The sequence below is a fragment of the Alligator mississippiensis genome, chromosome 1, assembly GCF_030867095.1.
Source record: "Alligator mississippiensis isolate rAllMis1 chromosome 1, rAllMis1, whole genome shotgun sequence".
In the NCBI taxonomy this organism is placed as follows: domain Eukaryota; kingdom Metazoa; phylum Chordata; order Crocodylia; family Alligatoridae; genus Alligator; species Alligator mississippiensis.
The window spans coordinates 213,543,575-213,556,033 of record NC_081824.1 but is presented as its reverse complement, the minus strand read 5'-3'; the positions used below and the strand labels follow the sequence as shown (position 1 = coordinate 213,556,033).

At 42.1% G+C, this 12,459-nt stretch overlaps 1 protein-coding gene across 3 annotated transcripts in view; it reads left to right on the top strand.

Annotated features, from left to right (window-relative positions):
* Window positions 1-12,459, top strand: part of WDPCP (WD repeat containing planar cell polarity effector) — a 292,599-nt gene that overhangs the window by 191,250 nt on the left and 88,890 nt on the right. For all 3 annotated transcript variants that reach the window (XM_014595109.3, XM_019500762.2, XM_019500763.2), the window contains exon 14: window positions 10,053-10,116. In XM_014595109.3, the coding sequence (XP_014450595.1) occupies window positions 10,053-10,116 (64 nt within the window). The remainder of the gene's footprint in view (window positions 1-10,052; window positions 10,117-12,459) is intronic.

The following is a 12,459-nucleotide window of genomic DNA, read 5'->3' as shown; positions in this document are numbered from 1 at the left end:
TGAGGCTGCAGTTCCCCAGTTTAACCATGAGGGCATCATGGGAGACCAAGTCAGAGGTTTTCTTTAAATCTAGATATATGAATTCAGCCTCGTGTCCTTTGTCCAGGCAGTGCATCACCTGGGCATAGAAGGAGACAAGGATGGTCATGCAAGACCTTCCAGGAACATCTACCGTGCTTCTCCAAATGTGGATTTTGGTCAATGTTTCATACTCATACACCTGGGGACCATGTCCCCATCAACCTTTAGTCAACACTGCAACACCTTCCCTTCCCCAGTTCTAGAATTCCATAGCATTTAGTGGGGTTATGCACTCTCTGAATGGAATCTCAGTGCCCTATTACCTCCTGGACATTGTTACCTGCTCAGAGCTCAAAAAGTAAAAGGAGAATAGTAGAATATGTCTCAAAATGGTCATATAATAGCATGTGATTGGCCAAATAATATCACTGGCATCTTACTACATGTCAAAACCTAGTATAAATTGGTTTTAAAAAATGGATAACAGCCCTAGCTTAAATTTATAGCTGTGGTTTTATAAGAAGTGTTTTGGCATACTTTTGTGCACTTACTGGGATAAAAGAAATGATAAATTTCAATAAGCAAACACCCAGTGGTTTCTCCACCTTTGCCAAAATATTAGAAATACAGTGTGTGCCATTTTTCAGACTATTCTTCTATCCATTCATATTGAAGATACACAACATTGAGTCAGTACAGCCAACCCCAGTCAAAAATTATGTAAGTCTTGCTCCCAAAACCAGGAGATTGGGTTTTAAATTATGAGACTCAAAAAATGGTGTGTGATTTTCTGTCTCTTCACAGCACACTTGGCAGTTACATTTTCTTTCCAACCAACAATGCTAGGTTATTCAAATGAAATCCTGTCATACTGAAATTAGTGCTTCTAAGATTTCTCCTTTTTTTAAATTAAATTTGAGCTGCATATAATCAAGTGACTCCAGGATCTGATGGAACAAATAAAATATGAAAAATAATAAATTAATATAAAATAATGAATAAAACTGCAAAATAATTGACAACATAGATAAATAGAATAACTATTAAGTAATTCCTCATCACAGAATGGTGAAAGGAATTCTGTGGCCAGTAGTGCATTCTGTAGCTAGGAAGTTTAACAGCTATGCATTTTAATTGCCTCAAAATTTACTGAAATTTCCCCAGAAGGTTAGTATAATTTCAGGGCTTGTCTTGCAAAGGTGCATTGAAAGGACATATTTGTAGACCTTTAGGCTAAGTTACTTATAGTTTGGTATTTTAGTAGCCCTTAAGAATTGTTAAGTTAGCATAAGGGGAGTAGTATAAGAAGAAACTAAGGGTGTTGTTACATGTTACAGTTTCCACATGTTAACTCTCAGGAATGTTAGGCAGTAATAAAGTTAGCACATGTTATATACAGTCACATATTAAGGGTTAATAGCCTCTCTAACCTGCATAGCTCTGACTTGCCACTAGAGGGCTGGCAAGCTGGGGTCTAGCTAGCTAGGAGCTGCCAGGTCTGCCTCATGGCTGCCCAGCTCTCCAGCAGCTCCCCACCCTGCAGCACCCTGCTCACAAATCTGCCTGGGTCTCTGTCAGTCTGGGGCAGTAGAATTCTAGATGATAGATTGTCCATGCATGCTGGGGGGGAGGGAAGCAAAGCCACAGTTTGAGATTCAGCTGGCAAGGGACATGAAAGGCAGTAAAAAAGGATTCTTTAGGTATGCCAAAAGTAAGGGGAAGACCAGAGATTCCATAGGTCATTTATGCAATGGGAAGGCAATCTAATCACAGATGATGCAGAGATTGCTGAAATATGTAACACTTTTTTTGCTTCAGTTTTCACAAATAGGGGCACCTGTCAGACGATGAGTGCCGTTGGCAGCAAAGTTCGAGAGAAAAAAACAGCGTAGAACAATGGCTGAATAGGTTAGGGATTAAAGGTTAGAGAAGCTAGATACTTTCAAGTTGGCAGGGCCACATGGGATTTACCTGAGGATATTGAAGGAATTGGCTGAGATAATTGGCCTATCCCCTTTGAGAACTTGTGGAGGTTGGGTGAGGTCCTGGATAACTGAAAAGGGGCAAATATCTATAAGAAAGGGAAGAAGGAGGATCCAGGGAACTACAGATCTGTCAGCTTGATCACTATACCTGGAAAGATCATGGAGAAGGTCCTCAAAGAATCCATTGTGAAGAACCTAGAGGAGAACAAGGTAGTCAGGAACATCTAGCATGGATTCACCAAAAGCAAGTCCTTCCTAATCAACCTGATTTCCTTCTATGCTAAAATGGCAGGCTCTGTGGGTGGTGGGAGAGAAGTGGATTGATGTACCTTGACTTTAGTAAGACTTTTGACACTGTCTCTCATGATCAAGCTAAGGAAATACAGACTAAATTAAAGTACTGTAAGGCAGTGGTTCTTAACCGGGGGCCTGTGGCTCCCTAGGGAGCCATGAGCAGGTTTCAGGGGGTCCATGTGCCTGGGGACTGGCTGGAGGGTACCACCATGGACAAATGCTGAGACATGGAGTGAGTGTGGCTGTCCTGCTCCATTGGGGCTATCCAGCATTGACCTCTGTGACAGGAGTGGGAAATCTCTACTTGTGCTCAGCTGGCAGCTGCTGCCTCTGCAGCCAGAGCCATTGTGCTGCATCTGAGGGACAAGGAGGTGGGAGAGCAGTGCTCGGACACCAGCTGCTTTCAGGTGGGCTTGGGCTGGGGCCTCTCACCATCCAGAGCCTGGGATGTGGTCAGCGAGGACATGCAGAGCTGCATGGGTAGCAGGGACCCTGTGAGGCTCCTTTCTTTTCTATCTATGCCTGAGTGAATCGCAAAGCATTTCACAAACTCCTAAGTAGAGCACAGTAAGACAGCACCACTCACTCAAACAAGTGCCAGCTGGGGCTGGAGAGCAGGGCTTTTCCCCTCCAGCATGCCAGTGTCCTCTGCGGGGAGCTGTGCAGAGACTGGGAGTCTAGGGAGCCAGTGTGGGAGGCAGTGCTGGGGGATTCCCAACCATACACTTATATTGTTATCCCAGTGTGCACGCACTCTCTCTCTCTCCCTCTCTCCCACCTCTTCCCAGCTTTGTCTCTCCTCATCCCACTGCAGGGAGGGTTCATTGCATTTCTTCACTTACTCGTGCCACCTCAGCCTATGCCCGTTTCTGCTCAAGAACTTAGTGAAGGGTCCATAGAGCAGCATCATTTGACATAGTTATGTGAAAAGTAAACAGACCCCTGCAGCCATCAGGCTGTAATGATCATGCCTGCTTCTGATTTTTTTGGAAAGCGAGGGGGAGTGGGAAGTAGGCAGAATGTGACATAAGCAGAATCCAGGTTTTCCATTTGCCATGGGAAAATGCGGATTTTCTCCTTTAAAGGAGAAAAATGTGGGAAACCATGGGTTTCCCTTTGCAGGCTGGCAGTTTTCCAGCCTGCAAGGGGCCGCTTGGGGCTGCAGGGAGTGGGATGCAGGAGGCGCCACACACGTGTGCACACGCAGCATTCACATGGCTAGCAATACAGCTAGGCAGCAATGGAGAGTAGCTCCCCCAGCTGCCTGCAGGTAAGTCTATGCAGGGAGGGTATAGACGATGTGTGCGGGGGCGGGGGGGGGGGAGAGGGGGGGCAGGCAGGGAGCAGATTGAGGTGGTGGTGACCACAGTGAGGGAGAGATTGGGAAGGTTTGGGGGCAGGGCCTGGGGCTGAGGTTGGAAAGAGCAGCTGCAGGGCCCAGATGGGGGAGCAGGATGGAGCCATGGGCTGTTTGTCTAAGGGAAGTGGGGGGGAACTAGCTCACTGCCACTGCACACACTACCAGGAAGGGATCAGGCTGCAGAGGCAACATGTTGGACACCAGGAGGGGTATGTGCTCCTCCAGACTTATCTGCAGGATTGGGGAGGATGTGGGCTGCCCTGCTACGGGATTTGGGGCTCCCTGCCCTGCTGCCCTCCCCCTGGGGATCTCCACGGCCCAGCGGGTGGGACCTGGCATGGGAGGGCAGAGGGGGATTGGGAGGCTTGATGCTGCTATTGCCACCACGACCCTCACGCCAGCCATGCTGCTATGGTGAGGTGCTCCCTGCCTGTCCAGCAGTGGCGGGATGCCACAAGTCCGTGATGGCACCGCCACCCCCAGTGGCCTGCAGGGAGGGAGTGGAGGGGGTGCTGAGAAGGACCAGGCTCCACACTTGACTCCAGCCACAGCAGCCACTGCAGCCAGGTGAACAGGGGCTGCCCCACCAAGGCCTAGTTGATGCAGGGGTACCGGTGGTGGTGGCAGCATTGCCCTCCCATGCTGGGTCCCACTGCAGAGGTCCCCGGGGGGAGAGTAGGAGGGAGGGGAGCCCCAAGCCCCGCAGCAGGGCAGCCTGCTTGGTGGGGCCTCAGGAAAAAAAGGGTTGAGAATCTCTGCTGTAAGATAGATATGTAACTGGGTGCATCATTTGTAGTCAATGAGGGGCCTCAGGAAGAAAAGGGTTGAGAATCTCTGCTGTAAGATAGAGATCAAATGTGGTTCCAAGGGATCTGTCCTGGGTCCAGTATTATTTAATATCTTTGATAATGAGTTGGATGATGGGATTGAGTACACACTTAGCAAATGTGTGGATGACACCAAATTGGGTGGAGTTGCAGATGCTGGAGGGTAGGACTAGGATCCAGAATGCCCTGGATAGACTAGAGAAATGGTCTTCAATCAACCAGATGAAATTCAACCAGGACAAGTGCATTTGGGACAGAAATGCAGACTGGGGAATGACTGACATAAGCTGAGTATGAGCCAACAGTGTGCTCTTGTTTAAAAAAAAAAGCCAGAAGCGTATTGCATCAGCTGGAGTGTCACTTGCAAATAAAGGGAAATGATTCTTCTACTCTGTTCTGTGCTGGTGAGTCTGCATCCTGCCCAGGGCAGGTGGGCTGGACCTGATGATCTCACAAGGTCCCTTCCAGCCCTAAACTTCTGTGAATCTGTGTGTGAATCTGGATTGCTGAGTTATTTAATCTGAAGAAGAGAAGACTGAGTGGGGATATGAAAGCAGTCTTCAAATACCTGAAGGGTGATTATAGAGAGGTTGGAGGTGGGCTTTTCTTCGTGGCTGTAGGGGACAGGACTAGGAGCAATGGCTTCAAGCTGCAGCACAGGAAATTTAGGCTAAAGGAACTTTCTGACTACGAGGGTGGCCAAGCATTGGAACAGGCTACCTAAAGAAATTGTGGAATCTCCATCCTTGGAAGTTTTCAGGATAAGATTGGACTGGCACTTGGCTGGGATGTTTTAATCAAAGATGATCTTGCATTGAGCAGGGGACTGGACTACATGACCTTGCGAGTTCCCTTCCAGCCCTACTTTCCTATGATTATAAAGTATATCTAGATGTATTAATGATACATTATCTGTACTGCATTCTCATTTATGTGCTAGCCATATTCATTTTTGTACAATTTTAATAAAGTTTGCTTTGTGATTGCTCCATTGAAAAGTTTCCTTTTGCTTGAAGCAAAGGGGCTGTTTTACATCTTCCTTTTTTACCTTAGTTCCTTGGGAGCAGGGAGGAAATGACACATACAGACATGATTTCTTTTTTAAATTTAAAACCTGAGAGTGCTAAAGTCCTTGGCCAAGATTTTAAAAGATGGCTGCTTAAAACTAAACACTTATATACAGTTACATGCCTAAATAAGTAGTCTAACATTCAAAATATTGAGCCCCAAGCAGTATCCAATAAGGCTGTTTATTCAGGTGGCTAGCAAACTATAATTTAAATTCTTGCCCCCATTCTCTAACTATTCTGTACCCAATATCTCATTTTAATAGCAGTAACAGTGTTTTAAAACACATAATTCTTCATTTTTAGTTTTGTCTAATTTTAAAAGAAAAAAATGCTGTAGATAAAGGCAGTGTTAATTTGAAAAATCATGCAAACAGTTTCTGTTCCAAAAATTGCTGATATGAGAACTTAAGGGAAACTGCTTCTTTTATGAATAATAATTAATATTATTGTGCTTAAGAAATGGGCAAAATGCCTAGAAAGTAAATGAAAGAATGAGCTATTAAATTGAAATATTAAATGAAATAACTGAATTAAAAGTGATCATGTAAACCCTGCAGTAAATGTTGAGAGTTATAGCTGATTGAACATATTTTCATCATCTGTTTTGTATGCTTAAATACAATTGCTTGATGTAAGTAAACACTTGATTGACATTCTGAATACTTAAACATTTGCATATGCATCACAGAATATTGAACAATTAAAACTTAATTTCAGTGGGATTGGATTGCATGTAAATTATTTTCAATATTCATTTTTCCATTGTTCTTACTCAGTACATTTTTAAATATTCGGTTTTATAACGCATATCATCCTTGATTGGACTTCTAGATGAGGAAGGCTGTAAGATTTCTTTAATTAAAAGGATTGGTTTTATAAATATTATTTGTGCCATAGCCCTCTTGCTACAGATTATTTTCTAAATGTTGTGTACCCTTATTGAAGACAAGAAAAAAAATAATGCAGCAGCCCTCCTTTATCAGCCGAGCACCAGGAATATGCTTACATGGTCAGTGGGCATGTCTAAGAAGACTTGTTGGTTGTAACTAGTCCCTAAAGAAATGTTTCCACCTTTTCTTAGTGTATTACCCTCTCTATCTGTGTCTCACTCTCTCTCTGTTTTTTCTCCCCTTTCGGTTCTTTTAACTGACCACACTAGATCTCCTACAAGATGCATGAATGAACTGTATGTATTTTACAAATAAAAAAATTAATTTTGTTCATTTTCAGAGCCATGAAATTCTGAGGGAAGGATGAGTTACTATCTTTTAATCACTGTGCTGGGTTTCATAGGACATACCTGACCAAATTCTGCCCACCAATGGAGCTGCAGAACTCCCAATTAAACTCAGTGATGAACTTCTTTCTCTGCTCACATCCAAATAAATGAATTTAGTTCACTGTATTTAAAGCTGCATGCTTTTTGAACACTATAATGTATAAATTTAAAGGCACAGATTAAACAGAGTACCTGCTTCTCCTCTCACTTAAATTGGTGCAGACCAAAAATAACCCCATTAATGACAAGAGAGCTACACTGATATAAAATATAAGCAAGAATAAGAAACACAACTTTTATTGCTTTTGTTAGTTTGCCACATTGCTAACGTATGGCAGGCAGCTTGATCTACCACACCAGTCAGGCCAATGGAACCCAGATCTCCTGGTATTCTAAGTTGTCCTCTATAAACCTTTTGCAAGTCACTTAATCTTCCCCTGCCACAGTTTCCTATCTACAAAATTGGTGTGATAATACCCATCTTTTTATCATACTAGGGGAGTTATAGCGAGAAAGTGCTTATATAAATGCATAGGAGTGGTATTATTTTTATTATATAGGGTTTTACACTTGTTACTCTATGCCATTAACAGCTCCCAGTGTAATCCTTTACAATTTGTCATATATAGGTAATCACAGTTTGAGAGTTCTAATCTAGAAGGTCATATTTCTGTTGGCAATAATTTTGACCAAACAAGTGGCTCAGCTTTATGGTTTACAGGCAGATTTCCTTATCTCTCTTTTTCAAGAGACACCTAGGTCTTGATTACTAGAGTTATTTTGAAGCAAAGAGTAAATTACAGGATTTGGGAATATTCACTTAGGACTGATACATTTTTGGTACTATTTGAAAGAAAATAATATTGTGTCATGTAATTGCAATATAAGAACAAAAGGTGCGTTATTTGTTATTTGAGGGATGCTACGATACCTGTAAAGAAGAGTGCTCAAAAGAAGAGGTCTCCCTGTGACAAAACCCTATTGTAAAATTCACATTATCAGTTTGAAGGCACCTTTACATATAATGCATCATACCAGGCACTCTCTAAATGTTCCTATAAGATGAAAATACATTATTCTGTGTCAAAGAGACTTAAACTAAATGTTTTCAGATAAAACTAATATAAGAATGCCCAGAAAAATGCACATATTCTTCATTGATTTAATATTGTTTGCATAAGTAATGCAAGCTTGTCACTTGCATTTGAAAGCAGCACCTCATTTTAAAGAATGCTATTTGTAGTAATTTATGAAGTCTTTGTGATTGTTATTTCAGCTCTCTTGGTTTGTGAAGAGCATTTCTTTGGTAGACTTTTTTTCCCCCAGTACAGCTCTGGAAATAATGAGCTGGCTTTACGGTTTTATGAATAGGGCCATAATGAAACTGAAGTATGTAGGTTGATTAAAGGAAAACATTGAAATCATTGGGAGACAGAAAGAAACTGACAGCTTTAAGGCCATGGTTCCGTTCTGCAGGTCAATCAAAGGAAAAAGTTACTTTACATTTTTGGTTGCTAGTATTGCCTTGGCTGGAGCAGATGTTTTTTTTAAATTGTTTCTTTAGTAGTTGCCAGATAAAAACAAAGCCATGGTGTAGACATCTTCTTGTTGGAGCATTGCACAGCATGTTTCACTGACCTATTGAAATTCCTTCTAAGAAAGGAGGACGTGGTATTTTTTCTATATGTGAAAAATCTGATAAGGAATAAAAAGTGTTATTTAGTTTGTAAGCAAAATTCATAAAAGATGAAGGCAGTAATACTCATGCTACTGTAACATCTGTGTGTGTGTGTTTGTGTGTGTGTGTGTGTGTGTGTGTGTATTTCTCTTGAAAAAGCATTGCTTAAGAAGAAGCATTAAGCTTCAGTGTAGTCTCATGAGGCAAGGATTTTTGGGGATATCTTTTGTTGGACCAACATGTCTGAAGAAGGTCACTTTATGCCCAAAAGTTTGTCCAATGGCTTGCCCAGCTATACAGCTAGTCCAATACAAGTTATCATTAAAGAAACCTTGCCTCTTGGATATTCCCTGGACCATCATGACTACAACAACCCTCCAACCGTACTACATGTATTTTCATGTAATATCCTTTATACAAAGTGAGACAGGGATGAGGCACTGCCTGGTAGGTGGTGATCAAATGGTTAACTTCAGCCTGACTTCCTCCCCCTGCCCCCCTCCACCTTCTTCCCTCTTCTTTTATGCAGGCACCCAGGGGAAGGACTGTAAATTAGTGCTTAGAAGGCACAGCAGGGAGATTGGCTTTAGGAAGGTAGGATTCCACCTTCCACCCAACCCCAGATGGTGTCGGATTCCACACCACCTGGGGTCACAGAAACCCCACACGAGAATGTATTTCCCTTTCTGCTAATGTTAATTTTTTTTGGCTTCTTGTCACAAACATCCTCTTTTGAGGAAAGGCCTTGCTTGTTGGCTTGGTATTACCTTCTGCCAAGTCATTCCATCAGGATACTGTAGCACTAAGGCCTTCCTAGGTAGAGCAATGCTTGGACCCAGGCTAGAAATATATAATCACATATGAGAGATGTTCTTGTTTAGAAGGCTCTCTCTTTATTATGATGTTATTCGCACTATGAAATAGTCCCAGAACCTGTGCCCTAGTTGTCTGAGAACTGGGAGTTAAATGTAGGATTCTAAACCCAGCACTGACTAGATTCCTCTTTGTAGGCAGGCAGGTCACCCTCTGCTTATGTTATCCCATCTATAAAAGGGGAATAATGAGAAAGATAGTGCAGCTGGATCCACACTTTCCTTAAGGATCTCCCCTCTTCTTCCAAGCAGAAGAGAAACACTGGTCTCCTGTCCATGAGACCCTGCAGAGAACTCTCAGTACATTTGAAGGTCTGTGCATACTGGACTGGAAGGGATCCAGCACAATGCTAAACACCTTCCATTCCCATTTAAGTCAACTAGCTCTGATGTTGCTTAGTAATTGGCATGGCATTTGCTGATGTCTTTGGAAGATAAAAATGCCAAGGGTTATTATTGTATTTCATAGTTTTGAAATCTCTGTATTATCACAGAAATGTTCACCCGTCACCCTGTTGCTGCTATTTTACTTTTCCCCCAAAAGTGATACAATACACCTCACATTTTTACCAGCTATCACTTCATTTGCACATTAGCAGGTTGATGGATCTCTTAGATTTGATGTTGTCCTCCTCAGCAAATGATACGTTTCACCTTTTCTTGCAGGTATCAGAGATTTGAAAAGGCATTTCTGCTAGCTGTTGACATAGGTGCTCGTGACCTGTTTATGGTGAGTCATTCTTGTAGATGGCTTTATGACTGCTGTTCTCAGGATGAGTTCGTTGTCAGCTTTTGTGCACATTAAAAAGGATCAGTGTCATTTGCAGTCTTAGACACATACTGGTGAAGGCATTATTCTACTTGGCTTGCCCCTTGCCATCATGAAACTGGTCAATAGCAATCTAGTATCTTTTGAGTCGCTGACATTTTCCTTGCCATGACCTAAAGGTTGTTTTATGTTTTCCAGGAATTAATTTATATGTTTTTCAACTTTCCCCCTCTTCATGTGTCCTGATGTGGGTGGATGTCATCTTTCACTCTAATAAGCTTATATGTTTCTAATCCATTCCTTTAAGTGAAGCTGCAGAGGCCAGGATACAAGAGCAGACCATATCCTGGGGATCCTGAATGGTTTTGGTTTGCCTCTCAGGTTTGTGTGAAAAGTGACAAATTATGAACGCTTCTACAGCTACTTTTAAAACAACAAAGCTACAGCGTCAACCCAAGGGGTTTTACATTTCGTGCACTCTCTGGCCCTCCCATTTAATTAGCTACAAAAGTAAAATTAACCAGTTCTTAAAAGACCTCTGCAGGAGGCTCTTGTTTTATAAGATCTTGCACCACAATGTCACAGTGAGGTCAGATGGACGAAGTCAGTAGTGCTTCCCTAGTCTCTCAGCATGTTGCTGCTGCACAGCTGATTTCATTGTTGTCAAAGAAACAATAAGAAAAGGGCTTGTTTAAAAAAAAGCTCTTTGAAAGTCTCATTTGTTTGACTCTTTTGCATAATGAAGACATTCTGTTGTTTAAATTAAGCTTTGACACTAGATGTTAATATCATTTATCCCATTAAGTCACTTGCCCTGCTAGTTTGATCTTGATATTTAAATTGTATGTTAAATTACACAATTAAATCCTTCTTTTATGGGATATGAAAATTTCTTTCTAATTATATAAAAAGTTGTGTGAACCTTTTGATGTTTTTTCCACAGCTCTAATCATCTGGCTTGTTCCATCTAATTAGAAAGATGTGTATACTGCGATAAACTTTTCTAAGTATGCATCAAAGAATGTGATGGAAATGTCATACATTTAGGAAATTCATTTCATATTTTGTACTTATTTATATCCTCACCCCGATTTTTTTTTCTTTTTATCTCTATTTTCTCCTTTTCCTCCTCCTCTCTCTCTTTTTAGCATAGCCTTTTCAGTGGAAGACTTAAACGTAGCCAAGCTGAGAGTCGCAACTAATTTAGACGCTTGGGAAAGAATCTTACTTTCACTTCCACCATTCCATTGGGTTTGATTCTCTTCAGGTTTTGAACAACAATGGATTGCAGTGCTTAAGGCAGGGCAAACAAGGAGTTGATCATGCCTCCCTGATTCTCAGGTACCTAGTGGTGGTGTAAATGGCAGAGAAATAGCTGCAATTTATGTTGTCATAAGGTCCCAAGTCAACAGAGAATTGAGAAGGTAAGCCTCTTCCTGACATCTCCCCCCTACTGCCCTGATGCTCCCCTAACATATTGCTTGCCTTGTACTATGTCAGGAACAGAGATGCCGTCATAAGAGGCAGTGGAGCTGATAGTAGGAAGCAGCTGAACTGCTGCAGGTATTGAAAAAGCAAAACAGTGCCACAGTGTTCCTCAGGAAAAGGAGCTTTAAAAAAAAAAAAAAAAAGAGTGAACTGATGGTGAAAGGCAGTCATACTCCTGTTAGCCTTCACTTTTCCAGTGGTCACTTATCAAGCCTTGTTGGCCATGTAAACATGCTCTGGGCTTCCAAAGAAGGCACAGAATACAGTAGAAAATCTACTTTTCAGATACAGTCAGTCAATCTGAGGCTTTACCACCCCCTTCCTTTCCTTTCACTGCCAACTGACACAGACCCAGATCACCACTGTTAGGAGAAATTTAGGTACCATCATAGCTGATTTATAGAAGTATAATTCAGCTCATGGCTCACTTCTCATCCCCACTTTTTGTCCCTTTTCAGCAGCCTCTCACAAGATGTTGCTGAAATAGAAACTCTCCTCCATGCTAGTCCCCTGGACCATAAAGGAAAATCCTCTGCAACTCAAAGGCCGTGTCTATATGAGCTACTATTGTGCAGTGGTTACTGCACATTTATTTAGTATTTGTATAAACCCGAGTTACTGCTCAGTAGCATCTCATGTAGATGTGGCCTTGTAACAGGTCGCCTTCCCCAGCGTCATCTTCTCTGGTATTTTGCGCCTTACATGGGGCGCCCTTGGAGTCTTCCTTGAAGTTCTTATGTCCCGCCCTCTTCTCGCCTGCCACGTCTTGATGGAAAATTATTATGATGATGTTCCTGTGAACGGGAAACTGTTTAT